Source organism: Alligator mississippiensis, chromosome 16 (assembly GCF_030867095.1).
Source record: "Alligator mississippiensis isolate rAllMis1 chromosome 16, rAllMis1, whole genome shotgun sequence".
NCBI classification, from domain to species: Eukaryota; Metazoa; Chordata; order Crocodylia; family Alligatoridae; genus Alligator; species Alligator mississippiensis.
The window spans coordinates 21,315,058-21,336,318 of record NC_081839.1 but is presented as its reverse complement, the minus strand read 5'-3'; the positions used below and the strand labels follow the sequence as shown (position 1 = coordinate 21,336,318).

The 21,261-nt window shown below is 41.5% G+C and overlaps 1 protein-coding gene across 4 annotated transcripts in view; it reads left to right on the top strand.

Annotated features, from left to right (window-relative positions):
• Positions 1-21,261, top strand: part of CDON (cell adhesion associated, oncogene regulated) — a 148,967-nt gene that overhangs the window by 116,666 nt on the left and 11,040 nt on the right. For all 4 annotated transcript variants that reach the window (XM_019490097.2, XM_059719545.1, XM_006261208.4 and 1 more), the window contains exons 11-18: positions 73-201; positions 3,755-3,961; positions 5,696-5,877; positions 7,590-7,695; positions 11,835-11,957; positions 12,857-13,084; positions 14,424-14,698; positions 18,133-18,212. In XM_019490097.2, the coding sequence (XP_019345642.1) occupies positions 73-201; positions 3,755-3,961; positions 5,696-5,877; positions 7,590-7,695; positions 11,835-11,957; positions 12,857-13,084; positions 14,424-14,698; positions 18,133-18,212 (1,330 nt within the window). The remainder of the gene's footprint in view (positions 1-72; positions 202-3,754; positions 3,962-5,695; positions 5,878-7,589; positions 7,696-11,834; positions 11,958-12,856; positions 13,085-14,423; positions 14,699-18,132; positions 18,213-21,261) is intronic.

Genomic DNA, 21,261 nt, shown 5'->3' with positions numbered 1-21,261 from the left:
GACTAGGTTTTTTTTCTAGCAGTGTCTTAACAAATCACCAAGCTTGTTTATTGTATATCAAACATTTATTAGAAAGAGCACCATCCTCGAAAAACACTCAGGCCCCATCTCCACCAGTTGGCATTCCTAAACATCCTGTCATTCAGGAGGGGACAAGTAACTTTGGTGTGGTCCTTCCAGATCTATCTCGGCATAGTGGAGGTAAGTGTACAGGTTGTGCCTTATTCATGTATTCAATGTTATAATGCAAAGCAAGATATATTTAAGAAACTTCTTAATCCCAATATTACAGTTCTCTACTTTTAGAAGTCTGTTTTTATTTCTGTTTATTCTTTAGATCTGTCTTCCTCCTGCAGGTTTTTTCTCTTCTGAAACATGGTTAGTAAAGTTCAGCTATAGAGTAAAAGATCATGTGGCTTATGCTTTTGAGTAGTAACTAATAAATTCATCCCTAGTCAGTGAGGGAGTCCCTTTAAGTAGCTACCTAGGGCTGCCTATACATGTGCTTGTTCACATTCTAATTAGAACACTTTGGAGCAGACCCGATTAACCGGGGGCCCAGTCAGCCCATTAATCCAGGGCCTGGTCAGATTAATCAAGTCTGTTCCATGTTGTAATTAGAACGCTGTAGCATTGCCTCACCGTCACGTGTATTAAGCCCCTACACATTTGAAACGGCGGGTGTAGTGCTTTAACTAAACCTCTTGTAGAATGATAAGATTAGATAAAGTGTCCCATGGCCATTTTAAAATGTACAGAGGCTTAATACATGTGATGGTGAGCTGTTTTAATTAGAGTAGCTATCTGGGAGCTACTCTAATTAAAATGTCCACACCCCTGACCACATGTATAGGCAGCCTAAGTGTCTCCAGTCATTGTTATTTAACAGTCAGTTTGTAAAAATGTGGTGCATTTCTAATGAAAAAATTTGTTAAATACTGGGAACATCTACACATGCATTTAGGGTGAAGCAATAAAACCCCTGGAGCCCTTTAAGCCAGAGTAAACTGCTCCCAGGCGCAACATCTTTGTGTGCCTAGGACAGCAGCAGTTTGAATCTGGGTGAAGCCCTCAGATGGCTGGGCTGACGGTACAATTTATGCACACAGTCAACATCTACACGTGCGTTTCAGTGCAGTTATTTACTCTGCCATAGGATAGTACTCTCCTCAACACTATCTTATGGCAGAGTTAATTAGGTTACTGCATCCTAATACTGGCACATGTGTAGACCATGATGCTTTAGCTAATTAGTCTACTCTGCAGTAAAGAGTACATGTAGATACACCCACTGAGAAGTTTGACATTGGAGCCAGCAAGCAGGAGTTTAACTCAGTGAACATTTTAAAGGGCATTTACTTTTAATTCAGTTAGTTTTAACTCATTTTTTTTAATTAGTTTCATACTTCATGGGTAATTTGTATAATCTATGATACCTTTTTTTGTGTTTATGGTTTTCTCTCAACTAGCTTGCAAAAAGCCCACGTGTATAAGAGCAAGGGAAATAAGTTACATATAGGTGTTCAGTTTTTACCAGAATTGCTGTTCCCCCAGTAGAAAACAGAAGTGTGCAAAGGTTCAAACTTTCTTACAGAACAAAAATGGCTGTTCTGGGAGAAAAATAGCCTCCAAAGCAACCAAGGTTAAATTGCTCCTAGGAGAGTTTCTCCCAGGAGACTGAACGTCTGCACACTTTCGCATAGCTTAACTCCCCCTCAGGAGCAGGAGGAGTGGAGCTGGGAAAAAGGCTCTTGTGCCTTTCCAAGACTGGGGTCACTGGTTTAGAGAAGAAATGGCAGGGGGCACCTGCTCCAACCTGTCCCATAGACCAGGAAGGAAGGTCAGGAACAGCTGCCAGCTACTCCTGGCCTACTTCTCATCCCAGAGTTCCTGATGTGAGAAGTAGCCAGAGGCTTTGCTGTGCTGCTCCTTCTACTCTGCTGCCAAGCACCAGGAGCTGATAGAAGAGAGTGCTACACCCTGCCTGCTTCCCCATTCCCCTTTCCCTGCCACTCAGCTGAGCAGCAGGGGCAGCGATTCAAAAGCCAACACAGTTGGCAGCCAAGCAAGCTCTGTTCTCAGCTCTCCCTTGCCTCCTCCTGCTGGCAATTTAGAAGCCAGAGGGGTCAGGAGTCCGGCTTGGAGAAAGCCTCCATACGCCCAGCTCCTGACCATGCTGGCTTTTCAGTCACTGCTTCTGCCACTCAACTGATATGGAGCAGTGTGGGGCAAAGCAGGACACCTGGAGCCTTGCCACTATGCTGAGTGCTCCCTCTGCTGCTATTGATGTAGAGGAGAGCAACCAGGGAACTACTCTGATGGGGAGAAGTAGGTTTCCCACCAGGGAGACTTGTCCTGCCAGTCATCTGATTGGCAGGAAGGGAGGGGCATTCTCCTGCTTTTCTCCAGCTGCCAGTTGCCACTTGGTAGCCTACTCCTTTCCATGGCAAGGGAGAGTACAGGCTTTCAATTAATGGACTCCCCTAAAGGTGAGGGTGGCTCAGAGAGCAGCCCTTTCATACCCCATGGCTGGAAAGCATGCCTGTGAAGCTCTCCATCCAAGGGGCTCGAGGAACATCTGTACAGTTCAGCTCTCTGGCTGGTTTTCTAACAGAAGAAATTGAATGTCATTTTGAAAGTAAATGCCCTTTTGAAAATCTGTCTTCTCTGTAGTTTACTAGTGATAGTCGAGTTGGGTTTCTAACCATAACACATACATTTTCTTATAGGGGCATATAGAGGTTAAAGGTGTTCCTGTAAATATCTTGCAGTTAAATGCATCTTGAGCTCCCTGCAGTAGAACATGACTTGGTTATTGGGGAGTTGTTAGTGATGATAAATAATATGAGCACAAGAAGTACAGCACTTTAGAAGTGTCCAACTCTCACAAATATACAAGTCACTTTTGAAAATGAGGGTTAACCTCCTAGGCGGCTTAGGCACTTTTTACAATTTTTACTCAAATAAGCTCTTAAGAATTTCAGTCCATTTAATACTTGAAAAACTTTTTTGCCTTTCTGTTCCATGTTAAATTCCTCCCTTTTTGCTGCCACGCTGTTTTAACAATATATATCAACCAGTGTAGTGAAGACTTAAAAATGTCTTTTTGATCAGATATACTAACACCGCCTCTTTCCATTCTCTCTGTTCCCACTGCTGTCTGTAACTTCAAGTGAGTGCAGTAAGTATTAATATTTCTTGTTGCATGCTTTCTCACTTTGCTTTTTCCCTTGCTACCTATAAATAATATTAAAAACAATCCAGTCCATAGTACCATTTCTGATTTAATGTTTTCCCGAGTCTTGAAATTTCAAGTTTTTACTGTTATCAAGTTGTTATTGTTAATTTAGCATGTGTACATCTTTTTGTAGTACCAAGCAAAGGATTCAGATACTAGCATGTCCATTTATATATTTGGTCAACAAAATGATGGAAGTCACCTATTTTCCAGTAACATACTACTATTTAAGAATGTTTATTTATACAAAATTTAATTGTTGGTCTGCAAAGCAATCAACATGGACATACATATTGCCATTTATTAAGTTTTATATAAAATTTAGGATTATAAAGGGATAACTTCAGATGTACCTTTCATTTTGTATAATGGTGTCTGGAAATAAAGGATTTGTGCTCTGTGATGTTTGACATAGTTGTTCACATTTGATTAAACTAATCGTAGATATTCACCATGGAAAACAAGTTTGTGTTTTTTCTAACTCCTGTGTGAATATTCTTCAATTTCCTGTTTCAGTTCCTGAGGCTCCAGATAGGCCTACTATCTCAACAGCATCTGAAACATCAGTCTATGTCACCTGGATCCCACGAGCAAATGGTGGCTCCCCTATCACTGCTTTTAAAGTAGAGTACAAGCGTATGAGTCGAAACAGTGACTGGCTAATTGCAGCTGATAATATCTCTCCCTCTAAATTGTCAGTGGAAGTTCGTAACTTGGAGCCAGGTATTAAACTCTCTTTACACTCCCATTAGTATAGTTTGTTCCTTAATGATCATTCTCTTGTAAGGAAAAGCTGATCTGAATTTTTTTAATATCAATCCAGCGGGTGATACTTGTTTAAGATTAAGATTACTAATCATGTAATAACGATTACATTTTAACCTGTAGTTGGCTTACCTTTAGCTGGGAATTCAAGTTACTCAAATTGAAGCTGATTTAGCTTTTTTAAAAAGGAAACTGTTGGCCCCAATATTTTTCTTGTTGAGGTTTGCTAGTGATTGGTATACACTTGCTTTAAGCTTTTCCATTGATTGTCATTTCTAGTAACAACTAGAGGTGCACTGATACATTGGTCCATGTCGTATCGATACCGATTAAAAGGAAAATTGACATTATTGGCAATCGGCTTTTTTTGACTGATGTGGCCAATAATGTCGCTGGTAAGTGCTGCATGCATGTACACAGCTGCAGCATGCACACGGCCAGCCCAGCAGCTTGGAGAGAGGCATGGGGCTGGTAAATCTGTTGGGAAGGGGTGAGGGAAAGAAAGGGGCATGATCAGGAGTGGGTGCAAATCAAGGCCCCCACAGTGAGGAAGGGAGTGGGGCAGAGGCAGGCACTGCCTGGGTAGGTCACAGGATGGAGCCTTGAGTGGCTCATCTGGAGGTTGCGGGGGGGCAGCTCCATGCTGCTGCGTGCAGGGTGAGGGCAGGCTGCTGCTGGAGGCTGGGGCCAGGGGAAGTGCCAGCCTTTTCCCTGCAGGGGGTTGGAATGGGGCTGCGCTCAGGGCGGGCAGCGGCAGCACTGGGAGTGGCGGTTATGTGGTGGGCTACAGCCCTCCCTGTAGCCCTCCTCCCAGCAACACCGTTGCCCAACCTGGCCCAGCCCCCCCCCCCCCACCAGGAAGAACCCAGTGTAGTCCCCAGTCCCAAGCCCACAGCAGACAACCCGCCCTCACCCCATACACAGATCCGGGGGGGGCACATGCCCCCATGCCTCCCCTGGGGGTGCATACAGTGGCAGGAGCTGCCCACGCCACCTCCGCACTCCCTGAACGAGCTGCTTGTGACTGTCCCGCGATCTGCCCCCGTCCCAGCCCTACACCCTCCCTCATCATGGGGGGCCTCCATGCCCCTTCCTCCGCAGCAGACTTACCAGATGGATGCTGTTTTCCAAGCACCCAGGCTGCATATTAACAATCAGATCAGAATTAATAATTGGCCATCGGTATCAGCCCAGAAAATCTTAATTGGTACACCCTAGTAACAATTAAATTTACATAATGATTATAATGTGCTTCCCTGCATTGTTCATTTTTTGTTTGCTGGTTAGTGCTATTGGGCTAAAGTACAAAATAACATCATTTACTACTAACTAGACAGAAGTGCAGGGATTTTTTATAAGTAGGCAAGTGTCTACAGTCTACAGAATTGCAAGCAAATGGTTTTGTGAGATCCACTTGCCTAAATTGTAACAGATAATACCTGCTTTAGAAGAGAAAAATAACCAGTTCTAGCCTTCGGATAGAAAATTCCTTTTCAGTCTTTCAGAACACAATGAAAGAATGTTGTACCATAGTTAAGCATCTGAAACCACTGAGATCTATTAATTATCAAATAATTTTTAGAAACTCAGAAAATAGAGGCCTTTCTGTGTTAATGTTTGAAATGCTTTTAAAGCCTTTTTTAGTGGGTGGGGGATTTAAGTCACCTAATTTTCTCTCTCTGTCTTTGGAAGGGGTCATGTATAAGTTTCGTGTGATCGCTATTAACAATTACGGAGAAAGCCCACGAAGTGCAGCTTCTCGACCTTATCAAGTAGCTGGCTTTACCAACCGTTTCTCAGATCGGCCTGTCGCAGGACCTCACATTGCCTACACTGAGGCAATCAGTGACACTCAAATCATGTTAAAATGGATTGTAAGTGCAACTAATTTTGCTCGTTTTGTACCTATGGATTGATTCTTGCTGCTTTGGCAATTCACTCTTACGCAGGATAAAGAACAAAGCATTCAAGTTTAACAAAATAATTGTTTCAGTCAATACTGAGCAGTATTTATTATTTTGAGGATCATGGGTGATACAGGAAAAGAACACTCCGCTTTCTTCTCTGTATATTTGACATTTTAAAATGTAGAATATGAATTTTCTTCTAACGGATGTTGATAGCAACAACCTTAACTCTTCCAAAGAGTCAGAAGGTGCTATGTGATAGATTGCTATTGATATGTACACTCCAGGAAGTCCTAACCAATTCTTAAAATCTTATTTTCAACTGAGAATTTTCTGTGAGCTGCAACTGATGAGGAAATATAGCCAATACGAATTCCATCTTGCAAAAAAATTCCCCATTTCCTGTAATTTCATGTTTCTTAAACAAATACTTTAACGTCCTTATTGAAATCCAGTATATGCAAACAAAAAATAACAATGTTTGTGAATTATAGAACACAAGGTATTTAGGATAATTTTAAATGCAGAATCTTTAGTTCTACAATTTTCTAAAGAAATCCAGCTGTAAAATGCAAAGAAAAAACATTTTAATCAGAATTTTATGATTTGAATTCAAAAGTTGTGAAATCCTGAAATTGGTGTTGTATGTGCACATTTAGCTCTGCATTACATTCAGCTGTTGGAAGGATGACCACAGTCTGTTTTCAAAATACAGCGACTCTTATAAGACTTTTTTCTCCTCTTAATCTCACTGATTTCATTATCATGATGGCTCTGGTTTAGCTTTATTGATTCAAGTGCTTTTGAAAATTATCTGAGTTGTCACTTTTAAAAATGACATTGCATGAAAGTGCCTTTCCCCACTGAATCATAAAGTTGGCACCAGATCCACATTCCTTCCTGTGCTTCTTATGAGTGCCACAGCATGGGGCTCTTTTGTTCAGCTCAGAATTGCAAGTCCTTCCTCATTCTTTGGTACACATGAGACTGGGTAAGATGTGCTCTAACAATTCACAACATTTTATTTGACTGGATGTTTTACTGTTTCACCTTAGCCACAACTATAGATGCAGTAGATCTTCCTTCACTTCATTCTGTACAACTTTTATATGAAAAAATTCTACTATGCATTCTGAGGGTTGGTTTTGGTTTTGGTTTTGGTGGGGGGGGTTGTTAGGTTTTTCTGTGTTTTTCCAGCTTCATAATCCTCTGTCAAATCCAGTATGATATTTCTCCAGCACTGGATGTCACTTAATTTACATAGAGTCGTTTTAGTTTTTAAACCTCATCTGGTTCAGTTGTAAGGATGTTCAAAGTAAGATTTAAAAATGTTTTTACGGTAGGTAAGGTGTTGGGTAGGGAGGTTGTGCTTTTTGGGGGGAGTGAGGGAAGGGAGGAGGTATTATTCTTGTACTTTCAGTTCAAAGATTCCAGGAAATTCAACCTTGGACAGGCTAGCACAGAAAAATTATCTATCAAATTGGGCAGTTTCAGAGACTTATGAACACTTTGGAATGGAAAATGGGAAAAGAATGAAAATCGTTATACAACAGGAACTTCTGTGGTCTTTTGCATCTATTTCTGACTGAGGAAAATTTCTTTCAATGTTTAATATTGTTCAATCATCATAAAAGCATCAGGTTTATTTTATAATGCATTATTTTGGTTCTCTTTTCTAGTATATTACTTCAAGTAACAACAACACGCCCATCCAAGGATTTTATATATATTACCGCCCAACGGACAGCGACAATGATAGCGATTACAAGAGGGATATTGTGGAAGGTATGGCATAGTATACACAAGCCTTTGTACGCACCACAAAATTGGCCTTTAAAGCGGCTTAAATGCCCTTTTGCACCAATTTTTAATGGTGTTGCTGTTTGCACATTCGGTGGCATATTCTGCTTTAAATGACTTTGGTACGTAGCAAGATAAAACACCTCCAAGGTGTTTTGGTTTGCTACCTGACAAAGAGCAACAGAACACGGGCTGCTGGAAGCTGACGTGCTCAGGGCTTGATGGGCCCTGTGCAGCTCGGGCTGTGGGACCCGACAGCAGCCCATGCAGGCAGGCTCCACTAAAGGAAAAAAAAAAGCAGCGAGCCTGAAGAGGCAGGTAAGGGTTGGGACCCCACCCTCGTGTACACGTCACAGGGGTTTAGCTCAGTGTAATTCTCCCTAAGTTGAAGCAGTGTTTTTAAAAACCCACCATTTCAATTTAGGGAGAACTAAACCAAATTAAATCCCCTTGGCGTGTACAAACATCCCATGTGATTAGAGACCGTACGCTAGTTACTTTTCAAGGAAAACGTCATATAGCCATGATGGCTGCATTGCATATAAATCTAAATTTACTTTTCCCAAAATTATTTATTTGTTTATTTAACAAACTGCACACTTTAATGACTTGTTTGCATATCTTAACTACTTGGCCTCAAATTCTGGCCACACATGAGCTTTTTTCTCTTCCTTCTTTAGGTCGTGACTATATTGGAACTTGATGGGTTTAATTTTTACTTTTACATTTATCTAGTTATACCAGTAGCTACAATGAATTGTGTACTGAAAACATCTGATACAGATGAAAATGTATAAATTCAGGTTAATCCATTAGTATACTAAAACAGAGGTTTTGAAACATTTTTTTTTTATTGCGTCCCCTCTTCCATATTTACCAGCTGCCTGCGTACCCCTACTAGTATGCATTATATATTTTAACCTCTTAAATGCTAATTATTATAATGAAAATTAAATCCACCGTTACACAATTTCTCCCACATACCTCCAGGGGTACACTTACCACAGTTTGGGAGCCCCTGTACTAAAGCATAGTTAGCTAACATGAATGACTTTTAAATCAGTTTAAGTACATTTCCATTAGGTGTTTATAATTGTTTAACTAAATGGATTTTGGATAGATGGATGGATTGGAGCTTTCCAAAATAGATAAACCCTCTAGCTTTGCTTGCAAGTTAGAAAACATTTTCCAGTTACTTTGCTGTAGATGCTTAATTGCCTTTTATTTTGTAATATAGGGAATATATTCTACCTTCAAATATTAGCTTGTTTGACAGTTTACCATGATTCATATTTTGCCTTTTAAACATGTTAACTGGGTAACCAAATGGTTCACTGGATCAGGCTGTGAATCTTTAGATTGCAACTTCTATGGAAGAAGTTATTACACGTTTTTATACAAAAAAATTAGGGGAAAATCTTTTTAATAGTCTGAACTAAATAAATTGAGGCCTTGTTCTGTTCAAGTGAAGTGAGCGAGTTGTTTTTTTGAGGGGTTTTTTTGCTGTTAACGTAACAGGATCAAGACGTTATTTAGAAAATTGCTCCATACTTGACATAGACCGCACAGTATTGCAAGGTGACATAAGCTTTAGCAGACTATAGAGCAGGAAAGTTTACTGTTTGTGTTGGGAGGATTGCTTAAAAGAAGCTTATGCATTCAGCAGCGTTGTCTGTAAATATATTTTGGCTTTCTGGGACTCACAACTTGTGTGTTTATAAATGTTATGCACTGAGCAGTTAGTTAAGTGGGCTCCTCTGTGCTGTGAAATTTGCTTATTTCTGATTTTCACGTTTATGCATACTGAAATCTTTGTAGCAGTCTGAAATGATTAGCAGCTGGTCTGTTGTGCCAAAGCCTGGAACTAAAATTTACACGGTAGAAACTTTAAACATTAAGCTTTTCTCTAAAATAGCTAAACCTAGTCTCAATTAAAATATGAGCTTTTTTTTTTTTATACATAGAATGTAGATGGAAACATATGATCATTAGTTTAGATGCTTTGTCTTTTGGATTAACTCCTACCCATTACAAATGACTAATGTGCCCTTATTTATCTTCCCTCAGTTACCCTCAAATCGATGTCTGATTTTTGACAGGGGAATTTGTCTTGTAATGGCTCTGTCACTAGTAGAGGGGGAAAAAACTGTTGTGATGCTTGTGTTAGCTAACTAGTTGCCTGAGGCTTTCATTACCATTTCCTGGTAAATCTTGTCTTCAGAGGAGAGACAAAAGCTTACAGAATGTTTTTCCCCTATTAAAATTGTCACAGACTATATGAATTTTATAAAAATGTTTGTTTGTATCATGCAGCTCTCCAGAGTCTTCTCCTTTCAGCAGAAGCAAACTAAAACTTATCCTCACTGCTGAGATTTTTTCCTTGTTGCTTGGATCCTGGAGATTGAATTTTAAACCTAAATTCAGTCTGATGTCAGTTGTTTAAATGTTTTTCCTTGCTAATGGTGCATGGAGAGCACAGTTAAAGTGCCCGTACTGATTCCAGTTCCACTAATGGTTTAAAGCGGAAACCTAAAACCTGGTGTAGTAATTACTGAAAGGAATGTTTGGGGGTGGAAGGAGAGAGGAGACAGGAGTAAGCCTTGGAAAAATGTGTGCTTTAGGGATGGGCCAATTCCAGCTTCAAGCAATATTTAAATAAGTTGTTATTTGGGCCATCTGTTTAATTTAGTGTGTGTGTGAGATCTTCAACTTCAGTTGTGTATTTCATCTCCTGAATCTCTAAAAGAAGGCAGTTTAAAGGATTTTTCTTTGAGTCATAGTGTAAGTCACTATCTTTTCTAGGGTATTTTAGCTATACAGCCATAGGATTTGTACCTTCACTTTGATTGTGTTGAGTTAGAATGGAACTTGGTGCCACCCCTGCTGGTCAAGTGGACTTTATTATTTTTTTTTTTTTTTAATTAATGCTTAAATCGTGGTGGTGTGACAGTTTCTTAGAAACAGTGGAAACAGTTCAAGGTAGTATTTTCTAAAAGGGATTAGAAGTTCTCAAACAGTTAATTAAACTCACCAAAAAGGCCTGTTTATTAAAATTTGTCACAAGTCTGTGAAAGTAAAAACTGAGAGTGATTTATACTGGAGTGCTTGGTACTTCAGGAGGGAGTCTAAATGAAACCTTGGCTGGGAGCCAGAGTCAACAAAATCATTTTATTAGATTGGAATCCATGCCCTCTGAGATGAGCAGAATGAAAAAAGGCAGATCTGTTATCTAAGGGTGTTTCCTAGGGTATTTAATAAAATATATTAAACTACGTGTGGCTTCTACTACCTGAGAAGCCCAAGCATCAGCTTCAGCTCATTCTTTCCATAGAAAACAGCCATGTGTTTAATTGGGACTTCAGCATTTTTAGATTTTGAAGACACCTTGGTTTTCTTACAAGAACTGAGGTGGTATCACAGTGCTTTGACCAAATTCTGAACTGAAAGTAATTACATTTTCCCTACCTCGTCCTCTTGTTTCAGTGATATTTTTGTCCTGACTGCTTGCTCTAAACATTGTAATAATTTGTATTTTAAGCAGATGACATATTCCAATCCAGCAGTGTGTATATCAGATGGATGAAGGAAATGTTATGGATAGTATCTCATTAATTTGTCAAGTGTTTTCGACTCTTTTAGGAAAAAAATATACCAGTAATTCTAAATGTGTAAAACATGTGAAGAACAATATATCCTCAAAAGAAAAGCTCTGTGGAAGCTGGAGCTTCTATTTTTGTGGGAAATTCTGCCATTTTAAAATTTCCCATAAATAAAGTTTCCAGAAACATGTATGGCTGCGTTCTATTCCAAAAAATGTCAAAATGGAAGATTACAGTTTTGTTAAAGCCTTTTTCTCCTTTTTATTTTTCTCCCCAAAACAACGTTTTATCAAAACTGACACATTCTTCGCACAGGTAAAATATTATAAAGATAATATTCCTTCTGTACTACAAGGCAAAACTGCAACAACCCAATGCTTTTTCTTTGCCAGAAGAAGAGAGCCAGAAGCTGTATTTTCTTCTGTGACTTAAAGGGTACACTGCCACAGCCACACAGTTGCACACATTTAGTTCTGTCTTATGTCCAACAAGAAAACAGTTAAAATCCCTTCTTTTTTTTTCTAGGTACAAAGCAATGGCATTTGATAAACCATCTGCAACCAGAAACATCTTATGATATTAAAATGCAGTGTTATAATGAAGGTGGTGAGAGTGAGTACAGCAACGTGATGATCTGTGAAACTAAAGGTGAGGAGGCAGTGCCTCTATATATCTCCGAGAGAAAATTACTGAATTACATTGCCATGTAATATAAGTTTCCTTATCTCTTAAATATTTCTTTCTAAACCTGGTAGGCTAGAATCTGTTTTGCAGATGTTAAATATAGATAGCTCATTTAAAACCTTGGCGGCAGCACCTGGTGATCAAAAGCTTAGTCCTAGAAAATTAATAATTACAAGTCAATGATTCTTTGAACAGTACGACCGAGCTGCAATACAGTATGCGTGTGGTGTGCTAAGTAGCTGTTAAGTGTGTAATTGATGTGATGGTGTCTTTTGCTTGACTGGAATCATTTTGACTTCCTGCTGCTTTTCTGGAACCAGGTAAGATTTCTATTTGACTCTTAATAATTTCTTAAAGAATGACATTTTAGAAACCAGGTTAGCAGCAGTCATGTCAAACAAAAGTAGGTCATCTGGCAATGGCTGGTTGGTAGAAATGAACAGTGTGGTTTTTCCTGACCTCAAAAGTGGAAAGGTTTGTGTGTGTTGGGAGCTGAGATTTTTTCTGTGTTGGAAATTTGGTGGTCTCTCGTAATGCTTAGGTTCACTTGCTCATTGGAAGTGTCATATGGCTTAAATGAGTATGCTAGGTAGGTGGATAATCAGCATTTTCCAAGGAAAATAATTGCTTGTAATATCCAACCTCATCAGTGTGTGTAAAATATATTGAAAACATTCAATATATTTTGAGTCGGATATTTTTTTTATCTACAAAATATTGGAGCGCTAATTTCCAGTGTTTCTAAATTTGTGAACAGAATGTATCTGATTTAATTGCAAGTATATAAACCTATGGAATACCTCTTCCACAGACTTCTTGTTCCCAGTTGTGTTCATAAGAAAATGTATGTCTCTTTCAATTAGTGAAACGCACACCTGGAGCCTCAGAATATCCAGTGAAAGACCTGAGTACACCACCTAATTCTCTTGTTCGTGGTGTTGGGAGCAATGCTGGTCCGTCAAATGGACCTGTTCGGAGCAGTGACATGCTGTATCTGATTGTGGGCTGTGTCCTCGGTGTGATGGTCCTTATTCTCATAGTTTTCATTGCCATGTGTCTATGGAAGAATCGTCAACAAGCCACCATGCAGAGTAAGTTATTCTTGGTTTTCTTTTCTGTAAATGTAATGTGTGTGTGTGTGTGTGTGTGTGTGTGTGTGTGTGTGTATATATATATATATATATAGATATATATATATATAGATATATATATATAGATATATTATCAGAGTAAAATTAGAGAGAATTCAGATTTTAAGTACTATAAATGAGGAACGTTTCATCCTCTTTCATGATAAGCTGGGATTTGATTAGGAATGCAAATGGAAGTTTCAGTTCCTATTGAAAAACAGTGAAGACTATTTATGACAATCATGTTCTTTGTTTCTCTGTATTGAGACTCATACAAACTACTGTTCACTGTTGGATTACTTCACTTTTAGAGATGCCATTCTGTGGATCAATTAATACCCTGAACAAGCAAAGAGCCTTAGGCTTATGTTTGGCCTTAAGCACAAGGACAATCTCCTTACATTTAAGTGGCAGTACTCACATGCTTAATATTCATCACTTGATTAACGCATGTTCCTAGATAGAAGCATAAACCCCATATTTTGTCTATCTCTTACTTTCTTCTGGAACAACAGATATCCTGTGGCACATTAATGAAAGCAAAGAAAAGAAGAAAAAAGAAAGGAGGGAAAAAAGGGGAAAAAGAACCCCCCCCCCCCCCCGAGGATAACCATAGTGTTGGCCAGTATTCTCCATGCCAGCAAAATTTTGTTTGATCTCTAAAGCTGTGGGAGGGCAGTTAATAAGCAAAACCTGCCAGTTCCCAACTAGGAACATTCTGTAAAGTACTTTCAAATACTTGACTCCTGTAAATGCTGAATGGATAACACGAAATTCTATTCCCAGAAAAATACTCTGATCTATCCGAATCGTACATTAAATTATTACCTCTTTTCTGGTACATTAACTAGCTTTGTTTCTACAGTTTCCAGTTAGTTTTAAATACGATTCTTAATTCCCTTCAACAACTCAAACTTGTACAAAACTTCTTGTAGAATAAGGCAGAAGGGAGGGTTTTTTTGTTTTTGTTTTTAATTTACTCCAAATTTGTTTTGTGTGAAATGTTAGACAGAGTAAGTTAAACAGCCTCCACTGTGCACCTGTTGATCAAGCAAATGACTGTATTTTAAAATAGTATTTTTAGTGATCACTATCTTCAGTGATAATAGACAATTAAGTACTACAGCTTGGGGGTAATAGAGAGCCTGGAAGGGGTTTATGGTTTTACTTTGTCCCTGAGACACTCTTCCAACTTTGCTTGTAATTTTCAAATAAAAAAATAATTCTTTGTCTTATACTAAATATGTAGCAACATTTTGCTAACAATGTATTCTAATTGTCACTGTATCTCTCTTCTCAGAGTATGACCCTCCTAGTTACCTCTACCAAGGGGCAGATATGAATGGGCAAATGAATGAGTATACTACATTACCAGGCACAAGTCGTGTCAATGGCAGCATACGTGGAAACTTCATTGGCAATGGTAGCCACAATAATGGCTGTCCACACATCCATCATAAGGTTTCTAATGGAGTTAATGGGATCATGAATGGAGGAGCTGGACTTTACCCAGGGCACACCAACTCACTTTCCAGGACACACGTGGATTATGAACACCCCCACCATTTAGTAAATGTAAGAGACCTTTCACTGATAATGTACATCCTGGTTTTTACCTTAGAATGTATTCAAAGCTGTAGAAGGAAACTTAGGCTAGTCAGATCAATAGTGAGTCCCATAATAAGCGTTAACTCTCCCTTACACCAACTTTGTCTCGTTTGAGGTGAGTTGCTTTTGATGTTCCTAATGTTTTCATCTTCCGGATTTCATATTAACTTATGACCAGGGATCCTGGTTTTCCCTGATTTAAAAAAAAATTGCGAATTCTGATTCCCTTCCTTCCCCCCCCCCCCCCCCCCCCGCCCCCAAATTCGTGAGTAAGATTAAAGGCTATCCAAAGCCAGAGCCCTACTGATGCCCCTCACTCCCCCCCCCCCACAGGCCCCCCTGCCTTTACAGCTCTGCCAGGGCTATAGGTCCAGGGACCCAGGCCCACAGCCCTGTGCCCCTGACAGAAGGCAGTGGCTACTGCAGCGGTGCTTAGCTCAGCTCCCACCTTTGCTGCCTGTCTGCTGTGGGCTCTGGCTGAGTGGGGCTGGCTCTGTGCTGCAGCGCGCACTCCCGGAAGGCAGGGGAAACCTATGTCCCCCAGATCTGTGCACAGGGCAGGTGCATGCTGCAGGCGCTGGCTCCCTGTCCTACCCTGGGGCCCCTGCAGCCCCAGCGGGTGTGACCCAGCGCTGCAGGGCAGTGTGGCTTGCAACTGCGGGCTGCGCTCTGCCCTGGCAATCCCTTATGTGCAGGGCTGCAGCAAGGGGCACAACCCATGATGCCCCCGTGCGTGCAGGGGCCCCATTACCAGGACAGTGCAGAGCTCACAGCTGCAAACAGCTTTCCTACATGGTCATACTGCCCTGCAGCCCTGGTTCACACCTACTGGCTTGGGAAGGCAGCAGGGTGGGAAGCCAAGCCTGCAGCGTGCACCCTACCCCATCCCTACCTCGTGCACAGATTGGGGGGGGGGCCACAGGTCCCCCCCGCTTCTCCCCAGGAGTGTGTACAGCAGCAGGGAGTCAGCCCCACCCCCGAACAAGCCACCAGTGGTCCATTGCAGCCCCATGTCCCAAACCCCACATGCTGCCCAGCTGGGCAACAGCCCCAGCCACAGCCCTGCCCAACTCCCTCCCTCCCTCCCTCCCTCCCTCCCTCCCTCCCTCCCTGTGGGGGCCTCGTATCTCCACCCCATTTACCTGTGGGAGCTGCTCTTCAGGCTGCCTGGCAGCCATGTGCATGTCCATGCACATGGTGCCTCCTGCCTGACTGCCCTCCTCTTGCTGCCCCCAGCCCCTTGCAGGAACTCTGCCTGCCTGCAGAGGGCTCGCTGCAAAACTGCAGAATCTATAGGCTTCTCTGCTACAATGAGAAATCCGCGTTTTACTCCAATAAGGGTGGGAAATCTGCGTTTTACTCTGTTTTTCTGTGGGAAACGGAAAACCCAGATCCCTGCTTATGACTAGATGACAAAAAGAACTTTATTTACTTTGTGGTTTCATCTTTTCAGATTTTGCAAGAGGTGTATAAATGTTGGGAATTGTGCAATAATAGTTTGTGATACTGAACTGTACGTATGGTATTACTTCATCTTTGAGTTGAATAGATTCAGTTATGCTCTGTTTATCCAACTGTTTTCCTCCACCTGTTTCAGATCTGTAACTTTAAGCACTGCTTTTAATTATACCACAGTGTGCACAGAGCTGGGAGTTCATAAAATAAACTGTGCCTCTGGCCTTGAAATACGACAACATAATAAGTCTGCTTTTCTGAGTCCCTTGTTTGCGACTTCAGAGACTCAGACGAATTTCTTGAAGTAAAAAAAAAAAAATGGCCTGAGACTGATCCAGCCTTTGTGTGTCATGGAAAAGTACTTAATTTGTGTCCCATTTCCAAGAGAGGATAATGATTTCAATATTGTCTATGGAAACAGGCAGCTTGCACTCAAATTTTACTAATTTTTTTGTCACCAGTCGTACTCAAAATTGTGAACATTGCCCAAGAAAACTGAAGGAAAAAGTTCAAAGTCTCAGTAACACATGCTGTTTCTAGAGGGGAAAAATGGGGCTATTGTTTGCTTTGGTAATTGAACACAAGTACTTCATTTTATTGAACAACAAATTGCCACTTGTACAGTAGTTGCCACTTCAGATAACTTGAGCTTTGAGTCTGGACCATTCAGCTCATCACATGGTTTACTTTTTGTGCCAATCTTAACTAATAAGTGCAGTTTTTTGCTTTTCCTTGAAGGCCAACTTTTTTGTTCTAAAACTAGCCAACCTAATCATGGGGAGACCATCAGAATGATAGTTTGGTTCAGATAAGCATTCAAAAATATGTGCTTCTCCAATCGCTCGCTTGATCTCCAATATCTGAAGGACTGTCTCCTCAGCTGAGATGCTGTTGATGGCTACTAAGGAAGGGAATCAGTAGTTGAATCCAGTTCCACGCAACAAAAGAAACTCCTTGCATGGCCGTAGCAGGGGAACTGGGTGTCCTGACTCCCTGGAATTTCTATTATTGTTTCAGTGATTGGAGTAGTGAAGAAAATAAATTGGTGGGGGAAGGTGAAAGACTTCAGAATGAGTAGCCTCCAAGGTCCACATATGAGAGCATGCAGGTCAGCAAAAAGTAGTGCCTGTTACAAAGATATGCAAAAACAAGGAGTGCTGGAGAAGAAGCATTTTTCCAAGCAGCTCTGATCTCAAAGGGCCAAATGAGTTTTCCCAAACCTGCTCCCCTTATGAAAATACAGAATTATAGCACAACTGTATAGCACCATTTTCAAATGGTTCTCACATCAGTGTCCACCCAGTATTTGACAATGAGGTATGTGTTAATCTGGGCATTTTACTTACTTGCAGAGGGTCCCCTCAGCCAAAACCAACAGCACAAAATCCCTCTCACTCCAGGCTCGTTGCTGGCTAAGGAATTACCCCATCTGTAAAAATAAAAAATGTTTCAAAAATCAGTTTAGTGAAGTAAACTGATCTAATCGCAGTAATGACAGGAAAGTGGGATGGGTTTCTGTTGTGACATCAGCTCTGCATATTTAACGCCCTGTCTCCCCAAACAGGCACAGTTCTCTAACAAACAGGAATTTGCTTTCATGTCTGTCATCAGTATTAAACATATTTATAGTGTGTTTATTAAATTAAATGTGGGCATATTGGGATAAAAGCAGGCCAGGGAAATTACTACATACTTGTCTAAGCTACAGTTATTTACTTTTCTCGCATGCTGGCAGAAGACTGTACCTTGACTGTGTATAATACAGGCTCAGTATTGCCATGCCACATCACAAAATGCAGAAGATTGATAAAGTGATTAAGATTTCAAGCTGAAAGGAAAGGTCCTGAAGATTAACATACACTTAGTTATATGTTCATTTATCATAGAGTGCATCTTGCACACCTGTCGCAGTTGATTTCTGAGCTTTTCTTTTTTCATTCTTTCAGGGTGGTGGAATGTACACAGCAGTGCCTCAGGTTGACCCTTCTGAGTGCGTCAACTGCCGAAATTGTCGGAACAATAACAGGTAACTTAGAGCTCATCTTCAGAGACCTGTACAAAGTGCAGCCATCGCAGTATGTCTGCGAGGGGAAATTGCACATTATCCTGTTTTACGGATTGGAAAATGGAATTGGGTAGATTCTTGGCCAGTGACACAAAGGAGGTCAGCATGAGAGTGTGCATTTGGCAGATGGCTCTGAAAGTGAGACAAGAAACGAAGTAGATTGATTCATAGATTGTAAGGCTGGAAGGCACCTCAGAAGATCATCGGGTCCAGCCCCCTGCACCAAGCAGGAAAGATAACTGGGGGTCAGGTGACCCCAGCAAGGTGACCGTCCAATCTCCTCTTGAAGATTTCCAGGGTAGGTGATTGCACCACCTCTGGAGGGAGCTTATTCGATAGTCTGGACACCCTGACTGAAGAAGTTTTTCCTAATGTTGAGCCTGAATCGATCTTCCAGGAGTTTGTGGCCATTACTCCTGGCTTTCCCCTTGGGTGTCCTGGTGAGCAGTTGCTCACCGAGCCCTTGATGTACTCCCCTAGTGTGGTGGTAAGCTGCAATCAGGTCCCCTCTCAGCCTTCTTTTGCTCAGGCTGAGGAGTCCCAGATCCCTCAGCCTTTCCTCGTATGGTTTGCCTTTTAAGACTCTGATCATACAGATGGCTCTTTGGACTCTTTCAGGCTTCCTTGTTTAAAGCGTGGTGCCCAGAACAGGACACAGTACTCCAGCTGTGGTCTCACGAGTGCTGAGTAGAGTGGAAGAATCACCTCCTTGGCTTTGCTGTAGATGCATCGATTGATGCATACCGGAGTATTATTTGGCATACTGGCTATAGCATCGCACTGCCAGCTCGCATACATACTCCACAGCATGAATAGGATAAAATAAACTTGGTGTTAAGCCTCTTGGACCTCCTTTTGTTCAAATCATTAGCCTAAACCTCTTTGTTTTTGTTGGGCTTGGACAAATGAGTCATTCAGTTTTGACCTTTTTCCTCCATGATCCCTTCAGTTTTGTGCAATAGTGTGTGCTCTGCTACATTACAGATCTCATTTCAAATTGAATAGTTAAAAGGCTCATTGGTCCTATAGTATTTTCATGGTAAGGACCTTGTTTCACTAAGCACGTGTTATATTTAGAACATAGTAAGCATTAATATGATGTGGAAAGTTTTCTTAGAAGTCACGCATTAATGAACCCTACAACCTAAGGCTGTTTGTACACACCACAGGTTTTAATTCAGTTTAGTTCTCCCTAAATTGAAATGGTGGGTTTTTAAAAACACCACTTCAATTTAGGGAGAATTAAACCGAAGTAAACCTGGGTGTGTACACAAGGGTTGGGGGCCTGATCTTTACCTGCCTCTTCAGCGGCAGGGGAGGGTGCAAGCTGCTAACGGGCCGAGCGGTCCCTGAGCTGCATGGGGGCCCCCCAGGCAGCACCCGGACCAGGCACTCCCGGGTGGCACTGCAGCCGTGGAGGGAAGCACCGGGCCCCTGCACAGCTCAGGTGGGCAGGTAGGCTCTAGGGAGGGGGGAAAAAAAAGATCAGGCTTGCTTTTTTTTTTTTTTTTTTTTTTTTTACTTCAGTGGAGCCTGCCTGCATGGGCTGCCACCAGGTCCCACAGCCCCTGAGCTGCGCTGGGCCCACCAAGCCCTGAGCACGTCCATTTCCAGTGCCCTGTGCACTGTTGCACTTTGTTAGGTAGCAAACTAAAACACCTTGGAGGTGCTTTATCTTGCTACGTACCAAAGTCATTTAAAACACAATACGCTACTGAGTGTGCAAACAGTAACTTCATTAAAGCAGTGCAGAAGGGTATTTAAGCTGCTTTAAAGGCCAGTTTTGTGGCATGTACAAAGGCCTTAAGTCTAGATTGCAGTACCGCACCAGAGTTTTGAACTAGCTCCAGTGTGATCCCAGGGCTGAAACCAAAAGTCAGCTGCCTTTCAGCCTCAGCTCTGGGATCTAACCATAACTGGTTCAAGGCTCTGGTGTGGTTCAAGGAGCTGGGAATGCCACTAACAACCCAGCCCCCACATCACTCGGCTTGAACCAGCTCCTGTGTGGTGCAGGAGCTGGGACTAATTTCCGTGCCATGCCAGTGCCACTCCTGACCTCTGCACCACAGTGGAGCCTCAAGCTGGCCAGGCTCTGGTGCAGTGCAGGGGGTGAGAGTCCAACAAACAGCTGTTTGTCAGGTAACACTCCCTCCCTCCCCCCCCTTCATGCCAGACCAGAGTCTTGCTGCTTCAAGGTCCAATGCAGTAAGGAGGCTGGGAGCCAGACTGACAGCTTTGTTGGGCTTCCACCCCACACCACACTGGAGTCTCATGGTCATACTGCCTCTGATGCTAATTCAGTATGTTGGATAATATGATCTGGAGATGCTTCTTGCTGGGTGCTTCTTTACTACACCAAGATGGCACTTAACACGTGTTTTAATGCTTGAACACCCGGCTAATTGCTGCATGTAATGCATAACAAGGCCCTAATTCTGTGTTCTGTTACAAATTTTCTGCCACCTATAAATCTGAACAGGTATGTTGGGTTCACATTACGTCTTTTTGTAAGACAGAATAGAGTGCGGCAGGACATTTGTTAGAAATGTTGCCAGCTTCTTCCTGCTTGTGATATTCATTCCAGCATGGGAAAGGAGATTCTCTAATAATTGGTTTATAGGGGTGCAGTAATGTCTCCTATAGTTTTTCACTCCAAGTAGAGCTTTGGAACTCTGATTTAGTTTAAAAATGGGATCTTAATTCAGATATTTATTTATTTGTCCCCTTTCACTAGAAATAGCTAGTTGTAGTTAGGTGATGAATAATTAATATTTCTCCTGCCATTCCCATTCAGTTCGTGTTTTTCATTGCTCAAAATAACTACCACTTTTCTTAATTTAATGTACTTCAAGTTGTTCATCTCTTGATACACATGTACCACCAAATCAGCATTTGGAAGGGGGTTCCCTTGACTGAGATGACCAGTGTTTCCCGTTGTGAACTTAAACTGAAGCCATATATACTTCCCAGGGAAGATGGCTACCACTCCGGAAACAATCCATCTTCTTCT